Here is an 18,261-nt window from a genome sequence, read left to right as displayed (position 1 = left end):
TCGCTCTGGATAAGAGCGTCTGCTAAATGACTTAAATGTAAATGTAAATGTAATCACTAATTTGCTCAATTCAAACGCCAGTTCAACATAATTCTGAATAACAGTATTTTTACGTGCGTGCCTGGTTTACTCTATATACATTTTTTACATTTTCTTCCTTAAATTTTGTATATTTTCATCGGACTAGTAGGGACATGTGAAGCCTGGAAGCTGCAGTAATGTTGAGATGTCAGTAGGGAGAGCTCTAGTCTAGAACACTGGTACCAATGATACTCCCATTTCATCTGTTCTGGAACCTTCAGTACCAGCTGATGAGGAGTGATGGGAATCGGTCACATTTTGCCTCTTGTAAAACATGTAGGTCCACTCCTCAAATAAAGAAATGTAACTACAGTATGCTGACTTTAGACCATTTTCTATTTAGATACAGTAACATCCTTTATGTGACATGCTGTTGCTGCATGTTAATGCCCTGACTAGGCTACTTTTAAAACGTGTCAACCACAGAACTCACACTTAGGCTTTGCCTGCTTCTACTAATACTTAAAGTAGACTACTTCTTGTTTCCACGCAGTGACAGTACGTTGACTCACTGTACAAGACCTCTCCCCTTCACTTCACTCTGTAAGTACACTGGACGATATCCTGGAATATAGTTTTAGTTTTAAAGTTTTTAGCCAAACATCACATGACTTACTGTATCTTTGTACTTGTTGGTTCATTTTGAAATGTGTTTTGGTTGTTACATCAGGGCCTGTTTTCATAAAGTGTCTCAGATGGTCCGTATAATTATGATCTAAAAGGCTAAACTGATCCCAGATCAGCTCTCCTACTCTAAAACACTTTGTGAATACTGACCCTTGAGTGTGGTTTCATGTGTTTAGTTTTGTTCAGTTTATTCATTTACATGTTTAAAATATGGTCAGTAGAGTTTGCCAGTAATACCCAGATCTCCATTCAATAGGAACATGTTCACTGTCAAAGTATAACAGGGTCAAGTATAACTGTGTGTGTGTGTGTGTGTGTGTGTGTTATGTGTCTGTTTGTGTGTGTGTGTGAGGGTAAATGTATTTTTACATCTTAATCTGATTATTAGATATACAGTCACGACCAAAATATTGTCACCCTTGACAAATACTGAGCTATATTGTGTGCTACAAAAGACAGGATGTACGTTGTACATGTGGTTTCACATGTAAGACTTGTGCATGCTATTTTAAGAGCTCTGAGTGCAATAGATTGTTGTGGAGACATTTTGAAAATGGCCCTAAAGTAAGAGTGAGAGAGATTGAGTGGATGCTTCGAAAGAGCTTAGGAGTAGTATTAACATGAGACACAGTGATGGTGGGTTGTGTTTAGGAGTAGTATTAACATGAGACAGTGATGGTGGGTTGTGTATAGGAGTAGTATTAACATGAGATACAGTGATGGTGGGTTGTGTTTAGGAGTAGTATTAACATGAGACACAGTGAGAGACACAGTGAGAAACATTAGACTATACAGAACATGTTCCTCTGTAACTCAGTTGGTAGAACATGGCACCTGCAAAGTAATGGGTTTGGTTATCAGGATCACCCATATGTAAAATATATTGACACAGGACTGTATATTGATTTTTGATTGTTGAGTCGACTAAACTGCATAATTTATGGACAGCAGACTACTACAGTAGACTTCACGGTAAATACAGGAGGCTATGGTGATGTTCACTGGATTATCTGCTAGCTAAAGCTACTAAAAGTACTGTACAGCAGAGGAGGCTGGTGGGCGGAGATATAGGAGGATGGACTCATTGTAATGGCTGGAATGAATGGAACACTATCCATTAATTTTATTCCTATTACTGCCAAAGGAATGAGGACTTAATGAGGACTAGAGGCTGCAGTGTTGAGATGCCAGTAGGTGGAGCTCTAGTCTAGAACACTGAACCTTCAGTACCACTTTGATGCAGCTGATGAGGAGTGATGGGAACGGGTCATATTTATCCTCTTTATAAAATGTAGGCCTACTCCTCAAATATACAAATGCAACGATTTTCTGACATGTTGTTTATGCACGTTAATGTCTTATTAACATCCTGACTAGGCTACTTTTAAAATGTGTCAACCCCAGAACTCTCACTTACAGTAGGATACTTCCTGTTTCTCTGCACTGCCAGTAAGTGTTGTTGGTTTAGATGAACTGACTCAGCATCACCTTCCTGTTAACCAGGGTAGGGAGAAGTGTTGACATCTATACTGTGTAGGAGGTGTGTTTTAACTTTCTACATCCATAACAACCAGCTCTCTAGACTTTGATACAGACTCCATAAACCTCATATACGCATCTAGCAGACACTTTAATCCAAAGTCATTCACTCAGTCATTACAGTCATGGGTGCATCAATCCTTCATATGGGAAGTCCCAGCAGGAATAGAACCTGTGAGTCATGCTGTACCAACTGAGTCAGACAGGACTACTGTGTTCACACTTAGAGTAGGAGTGCTGATCTAGGGTCAGTTCTGCCTTTTAAACTATGATGAATAAGAAATGTAAATATTTATTAAGTAACAATTTTTTTCTAATATTTTTAAAGATACAGCAAACTCGGAATCTGATTACAAGAACTTTTGACCAAACGTTATATATCTGAATTAGGCAGCCTCGAAGTTCAGTTATATTTTACATAACTATTATTTTGTTATATGTTAACTGTCTGAAATAATCATCAGACTTTTGAGACTAAATATGAATGAATGTATTACTTCATATGGTACTGTAACATGATACACATAATATAAGTTTGGGTGATTTTTTAAATAGTTTTTATGACAAAGTTAAGAAACAATTTTGCCTCAATGTCCAGGAAAGAGTTCTGCTTGATGCAACATTTCTTATCACTTAATAAATCTTCTTTGGGCTGAGATCCCGCTAACGGGATCGATATGACAACAGCCAGTGAAAGTGCAGGGCGGCAAATTCAAAACAACAGAAATCCCATAATTAAAATTTCTCAGACATACAAGTATTTCACACCATTTTAAAGATACACTTCTTGTTAATCCCACCACAGTGTCCGATTTCAAATAGGCTTTACGGCGAAAGCACCACAAACGATTATGTTAGGTCAGAGCCAAGTCACAGAAAAACACAGCCATTTTTCCAGCCAGAGAGGAGTCACAAAAATCAGAAATAGAGATAGAATTAATCACTAACCTTTGATGATCTTCATCAGATGACACTCTTAGGACTTCATGTTACACAATACATGTATGTTTTGTTCGATAAAGTTCATATTTATATAAAAAAAATCTCAGTATACATTGGCGCGTTATGTTCAGTAGTTCCAAAAACATCTGGGGATTTTGCAGAGAGCCACATCAATTTACAGAAATACTCATTATAAATGTTGATGAAAATACAAGTGTTATACATGGAACTTTAGATACACTTCTCCTTAATGCAACCGCTGTGTCAGATTTCAAAAAAGCTTTACGGAAAAAGCAGACCATGCAATAATCTGAGTACGGCGCTCAGAACACAAACAAGCCAAAAAGATATCCGCCATATTGTGCAGTCAACAGAAGTCAGAAATAACATTACAAATATTCACTTACCTTTGATGATCTTCATCAGAATGCACTCCCAGAATCCCAGTTCCACAATAAATGTTAGTTTTTTTCGAAAATCTCCATAATTTATGTCCAAATAGCTCCTTTTGTTAGCGCGTTTGGTAAACAAATCCAAACTCACGAAACGCTAGGAGCAGGAGCAGACGAAAACTCAAAAAGTTCCGTTACAGTCCGTAGAAACATGTCAAAATGAAGTACAGAATCAATCTTAATGCTGTTTTTAACATAAATCTTCAATAATTTTCCAACCGGAGAATTCATTTTTTCTGTAGAATTGCAATGGAACAGAGCTCGCTCTCACGTGAACGAGCGTGGCCAGCTCGTGGCTCTCTGCCAGACCTCTGACTCATTCCCCCCTCCTTCATAGTAGAAGCATCAAACAAGGTTCTAAATACTGTTGACATCTAGTGGAAGCCTTAGGAAGTGTAAGATGACCAATATCCCACTGTATCTTCAATAGGGAATGAGTTGAAAAACGACCAACCTCAAATGTCCCACTTCCTGGTTGGATTTTTTCTCAGGTTTTTGCCTGCCATATGAGTTCTGTTATAGTCACAGACATCATTCAAACAGTTTTAGAAACGTCAGAGTGTGTTTTATCCAAATATACTAATAATATGCATATATTAGCAACTGGGACTGACTAGCAGGCTTTATACTCTGGGCACCTCTGGGCACCTTATTCATCCAAGCTACTTAATACTGACCCGAGCCATAAGACGTTTTTAACAAATCATGTGTGAAGAGTGATATTTTTTGTAATCAACTTTTCAGAATAAACTTAATTGTCATTGTTTTCACCTTGTTATAACAGTATCTTCAGTGGAGAGAAAATGGAAAGCTTTCAAAATCTCACCTCTTGTTCTTTACAGTACTTAATAGTAACTACAAATAATACATTTACAGTGGGTTGTATAGCAATAGTCGTTTATTCACCTTCATCATCATCATCACCAGTACAAAATAAACACAGACACTTTCAGAAGGAGCAATGTCCTGTTACATGAAATATTATTTTTTGCCATTTTAAAACACATCATGCAGATACAATATGACATCATGGATGTTTGGAGAGTTGAAGGTAGTTCCACCAGCGAGGGCTGGAACACAGAAAGATGGAACATACCGGAACGTTCCATGATTGATAATATTACATCTCACAGTTAACAAGTTCAGATTATTTCTTGATTTAACTTTCACACATTAACAAGTCCAATACAGCAAATGAAAGGTACACATCTTGTGAATCCAGCCAACATGTCCGATTTTTAAAATGTTTTACAGCGAAAACAGCACGTATATTTATGTTAGCTCACCACCAAATACAAAAAAGGACAGACATTTTTCACAGCACAGGTAGCATGCACAAAGCCAACCTAACTAACCAAGAACCAACCAAACTAACCAAGAAACAACTTCATCAGATGACAGTCTTATAACATGTTATACAATAAATCTATGTTTTGTTCGAAAAATGTGCATATTTCAGGTATAAATCATAGTTTACATTGCAGCTACAATCAGAAATTGCACCGAAAGCAGCCAGAATAATTACAGACACCAACGTCAAATACCTAATTACTCATCATAAAACATTTCTGAAAAATACAGTGTACAGCAAATGAAAGACAGACATCTTGTGATTCCAGCCAATATTTCCGATTTATTAAGTGTTTTACAGCGAAAACACAATATAGCGTTATATTAGCTTACCACAATAGCCAGAAACACAAGCCATTTCCCAGCAGCAAAAGTTAGCGATCGCAACAAACCAGGAAAAGATATATAATTTTTGACTAACCTTGATATTCTTCATCAGATGACAGTCCTATAACATACACTTATGTTTTGTTCGAAAATGTGCATATTTAGAGCTGAAATCAATGGTTATACAGTGTGCTAACTTAGCTACTTTTTCCACAACGTCCAGATATTTTTCTGACACTTTTTCTGACACACATATTCTGACCAAATAGCTATTCATAAACATAACAAAAAAATACATGTTGTATAGGAAATGATAGATCCATTAGTTCTTAATGAAATCGACCCCTTGTCCAACTTTTGGGTACTCTAATCAAATCAAATCAAATGGTGTTTGTCACATGCGCCAAATACAACAGGTGTAGACCTTACTGTGAAATGCTTACTTACAAGTCCTTAACCAACAATGCAATTCAAGAAATAGAGTTACATCAGGATGACATGATGAACCAGGTGGAACACGACATGCTCAGTGTAACGCTGTAGTGTGTGTGTGTGTGTGTGTGTGTGTGTGTGTGTGTGTGTGTGTGTGTGTGTGTGTGTGTGTGTGTGTGTGTGTGTGTGTGTGTGTGTGTGTGTGTGTGTGTGTGTGTGTGTGTGTGTGTGTGTGTGTGTGTGTGTGTGTGTGTGTGTGTGTGTGTGTGTGTGTGTGTGTGTGTGTGTGTGCGTGTGTTCGTGAGTGCGTATGTCTGTGTGTGTGATTCACTTGCTGTTTAGCCTCACAGCTTGAGGATAGGAGCTATCATTGAACCTGGTGGTCAGTCTTTAGGCTGCTGTACAGCTTGACGGACCGTAGAGGATCGAACATTTATCCTCCTATATTTGGGGTTCTGAGAATAAAACAGCTTCAGAACAATCGATATACAAATATGTGTTTACAGTACTACAGATCTGTTCAATAAGTGGTTGTTGTTGATGATGACTATTGTATACATAAGAAATGTATTATTGCATCATACTACATGTCATCATAAATAGACAGACGTAGACAGACATGCAACACACATTACATACATAGTGCAATAGACTTACAGACAGACAGCATTCACATAGACAACCATATAGCACAATACAACACAACACAATATGAGCCTGGTTCATTTTCAGTAATGAGGCCCTGTACCCCATTTACAGTTTATACTTCAATGTATCAGGTGGAGTTATTCACCAGCTATAGAGTGAGTTGTTGTTTATGTTTCTAAGACTGCAGGGTGGGAGATGCAACAATGACCTTGAGAACAGCAGGAAGTGTGTTGGTGGTATTTCTCTGGTCTGTAGCAGGTATGGTCTCATTCTTATCTTTTAGTTGACCTGTATATCAATCTAAATACATTTCTAAAAGCATAACAATTGTAATGTTAAGCTTGTGTGTTCTGTTAGGTGTCTCCACCATTAAATAGTCATACTTCACACCTCACTGAGTGATGCTTATCTGTGGTTTCCATTCACACTTCTGCACATCAGCAGCAGTAGCAGAATAAGAATGTTGTCAACCACCAGCAGAGTTGGAGTCAATTCCATCTCAATTCCACTCAATTCAGGAAGTAGACTGAAATTCCAATTATATCCAATGCTTTTCAATTAGGAACATTTAGAAAATGTGGAATTGGAATTTGTTTTACTTTCTGAATTGACTGGAATTTAAATGGGATTGACCCCTACCCTGGCCACCAGTGCTTTTTACTTCCATGATGTATATTGAAATGAATACTAGAATGATATAAGGGAATGTACATTTGAGTAGATGGGTCCTACAGTATAGTAGTACAGTATAGTATAGTACAGCTACACATGTTTACATGCATTTTGATGTAATATTGTAATGTCTGTTTCTTTATAGTCTTGACGTCACAAATGAAGTTCTCTCATGGTTGAGTCCTGTGACACTGTGTTTCAGGTGTTCTGAGGCAATATACTGTGATGAGTGTCTGTGCCTTAAAGGGGTCATCAGTGGACCTGCGCTGTCCTATTCCCAGTTTGACCCAAGTCACAGAGATGGTCTGGTATAACGAATGGTCGAATGGTAAGACTTATGATCTGAGAAGGGACCCTAATTATGAAGGTCGTGTGGAGTACCATGGAACTACAGAGAAGGACTGCATCCTGAGAATCACAGACCTGAGACAGAGAGACATAACAACATATTACTTCAGATATAAAACAAACCAGTATTCAGAATGGAAATATTCATATGGATTCCCTCTCAGTCTCACAGGTACTGAATAAATAGTAGAGTACAAGTCATTTATTACATGTTCTATGAGAACAGTGAAATGGTGGTGACTGACAGACTTCCTCCATTATTGTTTCATATCCTCTCCCTTCAGATCTAAAGGTGGAGAGGATATATGACAACAAACTGACATGTAAAACCACCTGTACTCTGACTGGTAACCCCACATACATCTGGTACAAGAATGGACAACATCTAGATGAGAGCACCTCCCCCCAGTACAAAGACCCAGTCTCCAGTAACTATGTAGACAGCTTCTCCTGTGCTGTAAAAGGCCATGAGGATCTCCGCTCTCCTGCAGTGTGTAAGTGGGAGAAAAAGTGTTGATTAAAACTCAGTGTTTCACTCTAGCAAAACCAACAGCTCAAATGGTTATGATTTTTACTGAAACGACTTGAAATGAACAGTTTACTTCTTTACTTTGCACCTAAAGAAACAAGACATGAAAAGTTAAAACTATTAACAGAGAGCCTCTTTATGTTTCAGGTGCTCAGGGTCACAACTGCTGGAGAGTGACTTACACCAAGAGGAGAATCTGTGTCTTGAAGGGCTCCAAAGTGGACATATCCTGCTCTTACACTCATCCCACTAGTTACATAGAACAAGGTTCATTCTGGTTTACACAGAAACACCCTGTAGATCTCAGTTCATATCCAGAGTATGCAGGTCGTGTGGAGTACAATAGAAACACAGAGAACCACCACACCATGACAATAACACACCTGACAGAGAAGGACTCTGCTGAATACAAATTCAGATTAACAACAACAGATGAGGGGAGATTTTCTGGCCTTCCTGGTGTGATGTTGACTGTCACAGGTAATAGTCCACCTACAGTTAGTACTGTAATAGGACAAGTCTAATCACATGACAAGTCTGTCTGGAGTCAAATATGACTGATGTTTCCTCTTAGATATCCTGTTGGAGATGGATCCTACGTCTGTGTCTGAGGGGGAGAGAGTCACACTGAGATGTAGAACCCATTGTACAGTCGCTCTCAACCCCACCTACATCTGGTACAAGAACGGACAACGTCTGAACAACCCAATCACCAGTTATAACAGTCTGATCCTAGACCCAGTCACCAGTTATAACAGCCTGATCCTAGACCCAGTCACCAGTTATAACAGCCTGATCCTAGACCCAGTCACCAGTTATAACAGCCTGATCCTAGACCCAGTCACCAGTTATAACAGCCTGATCCTAGACCCAGTCACCAGTTATAACAGTCTGATCCTAGACCCAGTCATCAGTTATAACAGCCTGATCCTAGACCCAGTCAGCAGTGAGGATGCAGGGAACTACTCCTGTGCTGTAAAAGGCTTAGAGAGAATCCTCTCTCCAGAAGAGACTCTCACTGTCAGATGTGAGTACATGGGGTGTTGATATGTCTACAGTGAAAGTCATTGATATCATCTCTCTAATACATGGTTCTACAAGTCAGTGTAACCCTGGTAACCCCACATACATCTGGTACAAGAATGGACAACATCTAGATGAGAGCACCTCCCCCCAGTACAAAGACCCAGTCTCCAGTAACTATGAAGACAGTTACTCCTGTGCTGTAAAAGGCCATGAGGTTCTCCGCTCTCCTGCAGTGTGTGAGTGGGGGAAAAAAGTGTTGATTCAAACAGTGTTTCACTCTAGCAAAACCAACACCTCAAATGGTTATGATTTATACTGAAACGACTTGAAATGACCAGTTTACTTCTTTACTTTGCACCTAAAGAAACAAGACATGAAAAGTTATAACTATTAACTGAGAGCCTCTTTATGTTTCAGGTGCTCAGGGTCACAACTGCTGGAGTGTGACTTACACCGAGAGGAGAATCTGTGCCTTGAAGGGCTCCACAGTGAACATATCCTGCTCTTACACTCATCCCACTAGTTATAAAGAACAAGGTTCTTTCTGGTTTACACAGAAACACCCTGTAGATCTCAGGTCATATCCAGAGTATGCAGGTCGTGTGAAATACAATAGGAACGCAGAGAACCACCACATCATGACAATAACACACCTGACAGAGAAGGACTCGGCTGAATACAAATTCAGATTACTAACAACAATTACAGGGAGATTTTCTGGCCTTCATGGTGTGATGTTGACTGTCACAGGTAATAGTCCACCTACACTTAGTACTGTAATAGGACAAGTCTAATCACATGACAAGCCTGTCTGGAGTCAAATATGACTGATGTTTCCTCTTAGATATCCTGTTGGAGATGGATCCTACGTCTGTGTCAGAAGGGGAGAGAGTCACACTGAGATGTAGAACCAAATGTACAGTCGGTCTCAACCCCAACTACATCTGGTACAAGAACGGACAATATATAGAGCAGAGGACTTCCTCTATGTACTCTAAATATGTCTACAGTGAGGATGAAGGCAGCTACTCCTGTGCTGTAAAAGGCCATGAGGATCTCCACTCTCCTGCAGTGTGTGAGTGTAGATTAATTTAGTTATAATTTCACAATATCAAATAACAGCTAAAATTGTTATTGATTTACAAAACACTGAAAATGGTCAAGTAGTTTACTACAACAGAAGTAAACAGAAATAGTTCAAAACTAACAGATATCTTCATCATGTTTCAGGTGCTCATAGTTCAAACTGCTGGAGAGTGACTTACACCAAGAGGAGAATCTGTGTCTTGAAGGGCTCCACAGTGGACATATCCTGCTCTTACACTCATCCCACTAGTTATATAGAACAAGGTTCATTCTGGTTTACACAGAAACACCCTGTAGATGTCAGTTCATATCCAGAGTATACAGATCGTGTGGAGTACAATAGAAACACAGAGAACCACCACACCATGACAATAACACACCTGACAGAGAAGGACTCGGCTGAATACAAATTCAGATTACTAACAACAAATACAGGGAGATTTTCTGGCCTTCCTGGTGTGATGTTGACTGTCACAGGTAATAGTCCACCTACACTTAGTACTGTAATAGGACAAGTCTAATCACATGACAAGCCTGTCTGGAGTCAAATATGACTGATGTTTCCTCTTAGATATCCTGTTGGAGATGGATCCTACGTCTGTGTCAGAGGGGGAGAGAGTCACACTGAGATGTAGAACCCAATGTACAGTCGGTCTCAACCCCACCTACATCTGGTACAAGAACAGACAACATCTGAACATCCCAAACACTAGTTATAACAGTCTGATCCTAGACCTAGTCACCAGTTATAAGTCTGATCCTAGACCCAGTCAGCAGTAAGGATGCAGGGAACTACTCCTGTGCTGTCGAAGGCTTAGAGAGAATCCTCTCTCCAGAAGAGACTCTCACTGTCAGATGTGAGTACATGGGGTGTTGATATATGTACAGTGAAAGTCATTGATATCATCTCTGTAATACATGGTTCTACATGTCAGTGTAATATACTAATCTATACTAATTTACATCATCTCTGTAATACATGGTTCTACATGTCAGTGTAATATACTAATCTATACTAATTTACATCATCTCTGTAATACATGGTTCTACATGTCAGTGTAATATACTAATCTATACTAATTTACATCATCTCTGTAATACATGGTTCTACATGTCAGTGTAATATACTAATCTATACTAATTTACATCATCTCTGTAATACATGGTTCTACATGTCAGTATTATATACTAATCTATACTAATTTACATCATCTCTGTAATACATGGTTCTACATGTCAGTGTAATATACTAATATATACTAGTTTACATCATCTCTGTAATAAATGGTTCTACTTGTCAGTGTAATATACTAATCTATACTAATATACATCATCTCTTGGTGTCTTACATGTTATATGAGTTGTTATTTTTCTGTCATCTTCAACACCAGATGGTCCAAGGAACACCTCAGTGTCAGTCAGTCCCTCTGGTGAAATAGTGGAGGGCAGTTCAGTGACTCTGACCTGCAGCAGTGATGCCAACCCACCTGTGGACAAATACACCTGGTACAAGAAGAATGTAGCCTCACCAAAAGCATCAGGACAGAGTTACAGCATCACTAACATCATCTCTGAGGACAGAGGAGAATATTACTGTGAGGCCCAGAATGGAAGAGGATCTATGAACTCTACAGCTCTGATGATCATTGTAGCAGGTAAAGTTACATCTTCAATACTTCAATACAAAATGACAGGTTTCAAGCTGATCTTAATCATTGTGTTTTGACTGATTACACTTTGGTTTATAATTATGTGTTGGTTTATGATGTCACAAGTCTTATAAGATCCCAAAATTATTAACATGTATTGTGTTGATATTCTATAATGTGTTAGATTTTAGATTATAAGAACATGCCATGTACTCATATCATCCATATTTTATTATAGGGAAACAAACATCAGTTGTGACTGCAGCTGTAGGAATCATAGTGGTTGTTCTGGTTCTCATCCTCTGTCTCTCTGGACTCATGTGGTCCAGGTGAGTGAGATTGCATATTTTTTACATAATTTCACTTTAGTCATTGTAATTTTGAATTTGTTCATAACTGACTTGCCTAGTTAAATAAAAGTTAAAAAAATAAAAGTTACTTAATTTATTAATTGATTGATATCTTCATACATTCATTAATGTACAAAACAGGAAGAAGGTCTCCACATCCACCTCCAACACAAGAGACACAGCAGAAGATGGACAGGTGAGTCTGTTGGAATCAGAAGATGACTGTAATTAATGTGTATTGCTTTGTGGAACATTTCCATTCCTCATGTTGTCTGTCCTCTCTCTCCATCAGGGAGACTCTAGTCCAGTGTATGACAACATCTCAGTCATGGCCATGACCCCTACTGCAGCACAGACAGCAGCCACAGACGACCAGGATGATGTTCACTACGCCAGCGTCTACTTCTCTCGCTCCAAAAACCAGGAAGTGCCTCTGTACTCCACCGTCCAGCTGAATCAACCACAGAAACATGACCAAGATGTCCAATACGCTGCTGTGAAATTCAACCTCCCCAGTTCTGCCACCCAGTGAGCATTTTCTCTCAATACAGCAACATAGAGTCAATACTAGAACATTGTGAACACACAGCATTAAAGGAGAAGTTTGTTTGTTTACAACCAAATCTGGATGTGGGGGTGGGGTGGGGGTTGGAAAGTTGAATCTCATTTACTGTATTTCTACACAATTAAAATTAGTATTTGGAAAACAGCAAGTCAAGCAAAAATGTCCCCGGCCATTTTCACCTTGGCTGCTGTAGGTTAATTCACCTCAGTCCATTATCACCTTGGCTGCTGTAGGTTAATTCACCTCAGTCCATCTACAAACACATAACCTATTAGCTGTACAGTTGTAATGTTATACATCTGAAAGGGAGGAAATATGGGAAATGATTCACACTGACACACTAATCAGAGAAGAAACAAAAACATGTGACATGTTTAGAACTTTATTGTTTGCATGTTGATAATATTATAATGTAGGACTACAGGGAAGATAGGTGCTGTGGAGGTGTTCATATTTAAACATATCTTTATATATATATAGCTACAGTATATGGGGAAGATAGGTCCTGTGGAGATGTTCATATTGAAAGATTTACTTTTTATGTTCCTAAAGTGTTTGATTAGATTAGTACAGATTTTCTCAGGGGACCCCACATGCGGCCCCGACCCCAAGTTTGGGAACCACTGTAAAAATCTCTCTCTCTGCTTGCTTCCTCTCTCTCTCGGTCTCCTCTACTTCTACCTGCATTGCAGCCTGCCTCAGCCTCTCCACTGAGCCCCACATAACTGTCTGTCTCAGTAGCCTACTCTCTGTAAAGGACTTAGTAGTGTATTTGTTGCTCCTGCTGAGGTAGGCTCCGTTTAACGTTAGCTTCTTACTTCATCCTTCTAGCTGGCTATTATGCTGAACAGACCGGACACGTCGTGTGCGCGAGCGTCGCAAAATAAATGTAGAAATCCATGTTATTCAATTATTGCACCCACACTGCTCGCGTGCGCCAACGAGCGTCTGCCATGCCAAGGGCTAAAATAGAACTCCTTTCTATTTCTGACGCAGATCGCGCTGAAAGTCCTGCCTCTCCCATCTCCTCATTGGTTTATAGAAGCAGGTACACACGTGCCATATTCTCATTGGTTATACCCACGTGGGTGATTGAAAGACGAACTGTTTAGCCGGTCGTCGTGGTAATACTATGAACGTGAGATGCGATCACTATATAAGTTCAAAGATGAAAAAGCGTGGAAGGAGGAGAGATGACTAGAAACGATTCGGTTGGCCGTTTTTGTGTGGATTAATTGTCAGAGTAGAGGACCTTGTGCATTTCAGGTAAAATAACAACTCAATGTTTATATCCCAGGACAAATTAGCTAGCAACAGCAAGCGAGCTAGCTAAATTGCCATACATGTTTAATGCTTTTCGACCTGTCCCTAAATTAATGTCATTGGTTCAGAGTTTTTATTTTATTTTAACCTGCGTGTCGTGATCGCGTTTGGTGTAGGGGGAGAAAATCTATTTATGCACGATAGCGCACGATGGCGCACGTGCGCAGCCGGTTTGGGTACCGTGAAGTAATATTAACCAGACCCCTTCAATGTTACTGCAATAGAAATGTCTGCTGGCAGCTATGCCCCCGACCTGACTGACATGTCTATGAGCGACTACTTACCAGTTGTGCACTCATTCTCAGAGTGATTTATTTTGTTTGGTGGATGTCTGTAGATGCGGCAGGAATGCGAGATAGATTTTAAAAATGCCTTTTGTTCGGCATCTCGCAAACAGATTGTCAGCAGAGCTATCTACTAGTTGGGGTATTTCGTTTCACGTCGCCCTCAGCCTGTTCAGCGAGAAGGGGAATTAGCCGTTTGAGAGAATGGTGAATGTGCTGCTGAAAAGCAATTTTCAAAGCAGGCAAACATTAGCAGGCAAACAGGCAAACATAACGAACAAATCACAGTTCATGATTCCAATCGTTCGCAAAGAGGCAGGAGCGATTAGTCAGATCAAGAAAATAAGCTTTGAACAACGCTGGGAGCAATATTTAGATGTTGATGCATAATTCATTTTCTTTATTGTGTACAGTATTTGTATTAGGCTATTATTATTATTTTCAAAATAGACATTCGTTGTCCTCATATGTAGTTAGAGCCATGTGCTCATTGGAGGAGTAGAAAATGATGATGTCATCAATAATGCATATTCTGAATTAAGGTAATTCATGCCTCAACATCAGAAACAGGACGAGGATGTGCAATAAGCTGCTGTGAAATGTAACCGCCTCACTGCTGCCCCCCAGTGACCATATTCTGCAATAAGGTCATTCATATGCCGCTGCTTATTGTAGGAGATGTCATCAATATGCAAAACAGTTGACCCCTGGTGACTACTAGTGATGTCATTTCCTTAATCTACCAACCCAACAATGGACATCTCAAGACAATTACCATGACATGACTATAATGAGTAATGGGTTCCAAATGGCACTCTATTCCCTATTTAGTGCACTACTTTTGACCGAATCCTATAGGCCCTGGTCAAACGTAGTGCACTATAAAGGGTATAGGGTTCCATTTGGGACTCAATCTTTGTTTCATTTCTGTTTCTCTCTCCTCAGACCAGCAGCAGCACAAGCAGCTGAGGTGGATCCCTCTGAGATCTACAGTACAGTCAACAAACCCAGAACCAAGAAGACTTGAATATAACAAACCCAGAACCAAGAAGACCTGAACACAACAAAACCAGAACCAGGAAGACCTGAACACAACAAACTCAGAAACAAGAAGACATTAACAGAACAAGTTTTACAAAAACCTTGTATATCTGGACCTGTATATTCAAACTAAGTGACATAAGTCCTGAGGGGGTGTGGAATATTGGCCAATGTAAACCAGTAGGTTCGAGGCCTGAATGCTGATTTGCTGAAAGGTGTGGTTTATCAGTATGACATAAAATTACTATTTACTGGTCTATTTATGTTGGTCACCAGTTTCTAGTAGCAATATGGCACATCGGGGTTTGTGGTATGTGGCCAATATACCACGGCTAAGGGCTGTATCCAAGTACTCAGTGTTGCATTGTGCATAAGAACAGCCCTTAGCCATGGTATATTGGCCATATACCACACCTCCTCAGGCCTTATTTCTTAAGTTTATAATAGCAATAACAAACTTCAGGGGTTTGTGGTATATGGACAATATACTGTACCACGGCTAAGGGCTGTTCTTGAGTGAATATGCCGTGGTATATTGACCATATACTGCAAACCCCTGAGGTAGCTTTTGCTATTAGAAACTGGTTACCAACATAAATGGAACTGTAAACAAGTATTTTTGCGTCATACCCGTGGTATATTGTCTGATATACAGTATACACTTCTGAAATGCTTTTTCAGCCAATCAGCATCCAGGACCCAAACCACCCAGTTTATAATTGTATATAATAATATTTTCCATCCAACAGACACTTTTATCCAAATTCACTCAGTCATTACAGTCATGTTCGAATACATTTCTCGTATGGGTCCTATCCCAGCAGTGTCACGCTCATTAAAATGGACTGACCAAGGCGCAGTGTGAGTTGGGTTCCACATATTTATTTGCAGTGAAACTTAAACCAAAAACAATAAACATACATGAACTACGTGGTGCTGAATGCACTCACACAAAACAATATCCCACAAAGCAGGTGGAAACAGGGAACCCTTAAGTATGATCCCAAATTAGAGACAACGAACATCAGCTGCCTCTAATTTGGAACCATACTAAGAGCACCAACATAGAAATGAAAAGACTAGAACACCCCCTAGTCATGCCCTGACCTACAACACCATAGAGAACCAAGGGCTCTCTATGGTCAGGGCAAGACAAGCAGGAATAGAACCCATGCACCATGCTCTACCAACTGAGTCACACAGGACTACTGTATTCACACTCAGAGTAGGAGTGCTGATCTAGGGTCAGTTATGCCTTTTAAACTATGATGAATAAGAAGGACCTTAACATTTTTTTTTTTAAGTAAAATTGTAAACATTTCTGATTACAATATCTTTTCCCAAAATGTTGTATTTCTGAAGTAGGCAACCTCAAGGTCCAGTTATATTTTACAGCTATATATGTTGTTATGTTATATGTCTGAAACAATCATCAGACTTGTGAGACTATATGCTGTATGAAGGCTAAGAACAAGAAAGTAATTCTATCTGCTTCTATTATATTGTATTACTTCATATTGTACTGTTAGATGATACACGTAGTAGAAGTTTGGTATATTTTTAGTTTTTATGTCCAGGAAAGAGTTCTGCTTGATGCAAGGTTTCTTATTGCTTTTATCAAATTTTTTTTTTGTAAGCTAGTGTGTGAAGTGTGACTTTTTTAAAGAATAAACTTCAGACTTCGTCATTGTTTTCACCTTGTTATAACAGTATCTTCAATGGAGACAAAATGGAAAGCTTTCAAAATCACATTTCTTCTACTGTACAGTACATACAGTAACTACAAATATGAAATGTACATTGGTTTGCATAGAAATAGTGGTTAATCCACCTTCATCACCATCATCATGAAAGCACAAAATATACACAGACACTTTCAGAAGGAGCAATAGGTGGCAGGTAGCCTAGTGGTTAGAGCGTTGGACTAGTAACCGAGAGGTTGAAAGATCAAATCCCTGAACTGACAAGATTAAAATATAATGTTCTACCCCTGACAAGGCAGTTAACTCACTGTTCCTAGACCGTCATTGAAAATAAGATTTGTTCTTAACTGACTTGCCTAGGTAAATAAAGGTAATAAAAAATGTCCGTTACCTAGACACACAACCAGTTACATGAAATATTATTCATTGTCATTTTAAAAACACACAGACACAATATGACATAACATGGATGTTTGGAGTGTGGAGGGTAATTCAGTCAGCGATGGCTTTTGTTATTGACCAAATACTTATTTTCCACCATAATTTGCAAAGAAATTCATTAAAAATCCTACAATGTGATTTTCAGGATTTTTTTCTCTCATTTTGTCTGTCATAGTTGAAGTGTACCTATGATGACAATTACAGGCCTCTCACATCTTTTTAAGTGGGAGAACCTGCACAACTGGTTGCTGACTAAATACTTTTTTGCCCCACTGTATATGGAATCATGTAGTAACCAAAAAATTGTTAAACAAGTCAAAATATATTTTATGTTTGAGATTCTTCAAAGTAGCTACCCATCAAGCGCTGTGTGTATCAAGAATGGTCCACCACCCAAAGGACATCCAGCCAAATTGACAACTGTGGGAAGCATTGGACTCAACATGGGCCAGCATCCCTGTGGAATGCTTTCTGCACCTTGTAAGTCCATGCCCTGACAAATTGAGGCTGTTCTGAGGGCAAAAGTGGGGGGTGTAACTCAATATTCGGAAGGTGTCCTTAATGTTTTGTACACTCAGTGTATATTCACAACATGACACAACAACACAACAAAAGCATGTGGACACCTGCTCACAGAACATTTCATTCCCAAATCATGGGCATTAATATGTAGTTTGATATAACAGCAGAGAAACGCTCAACCCTCCAATTTTGAGAACTGAAGAGAACCTGGACTGAACAAAACCACAACAGAGCCTGGACAGAAGATAATCAAAACAGAACCTGGACTGAAGAAAACCACCACAGAACCTGGACTGTAGAGAACCAAAACAGAACCTGGACTGA

The 18,261-nt window shown here is 39.3% G+C and overlaps 1 protein-coding gene across 1 annotated transcript; it reads left to right on the top strand.

The window, feature by feature from the left end:
* Positions 1-7,233: 7,233 nt before the first annotated feature.
* On the top strand, positions 7,234-16,564 carry LOC129864214 (nectin-4-like). Its single transcript, XM_055936918.1, has 9 exons — positions 7,234-7,590; positions 7,703-7,912; positions 8,095-8,433; positions 9,818-10,048; positions 11,451-11,714; positions 11,947-12,037; positions 12,200-12,254; positions 12,351-12,586; positions 15,176-16,564. The coding sequence occupies exons 1-9, from the start codon at positions 7,296-7,298 to the stop codon at positions 15,255-15,257; spliced, it is 1,803 nt and encodes a 600-aa protein (XP_055792893.1). The 5' UTR covers positions 7,234-7,295; the 3' UTR covers positions 15,258-16,564.
* The last annotated feature ends 1,697 nt before the right edge of the window (positions 16,565-18,261 follow it).

The sequence above is a fragment of the Salvelinus fontinalis genome, chromosome 10, assembly GCF_029448725.1.
Source record: "Salvelinus fontinalis isolate EN_2023a chromosome 10, ASM2944872v1, whole genome shotgun sequence".
Classification (NCBI taxonomy): domain Eukaryota; kingdom Metazoa; phylum Chordata; class Actinopteri; order Salmoniformes; family Salmonidae; genus Salvelinus; species Salvelinus fontinalis.
This window is presented reverse-complemented; position numbering and strand designations above follow the sequence as displayed.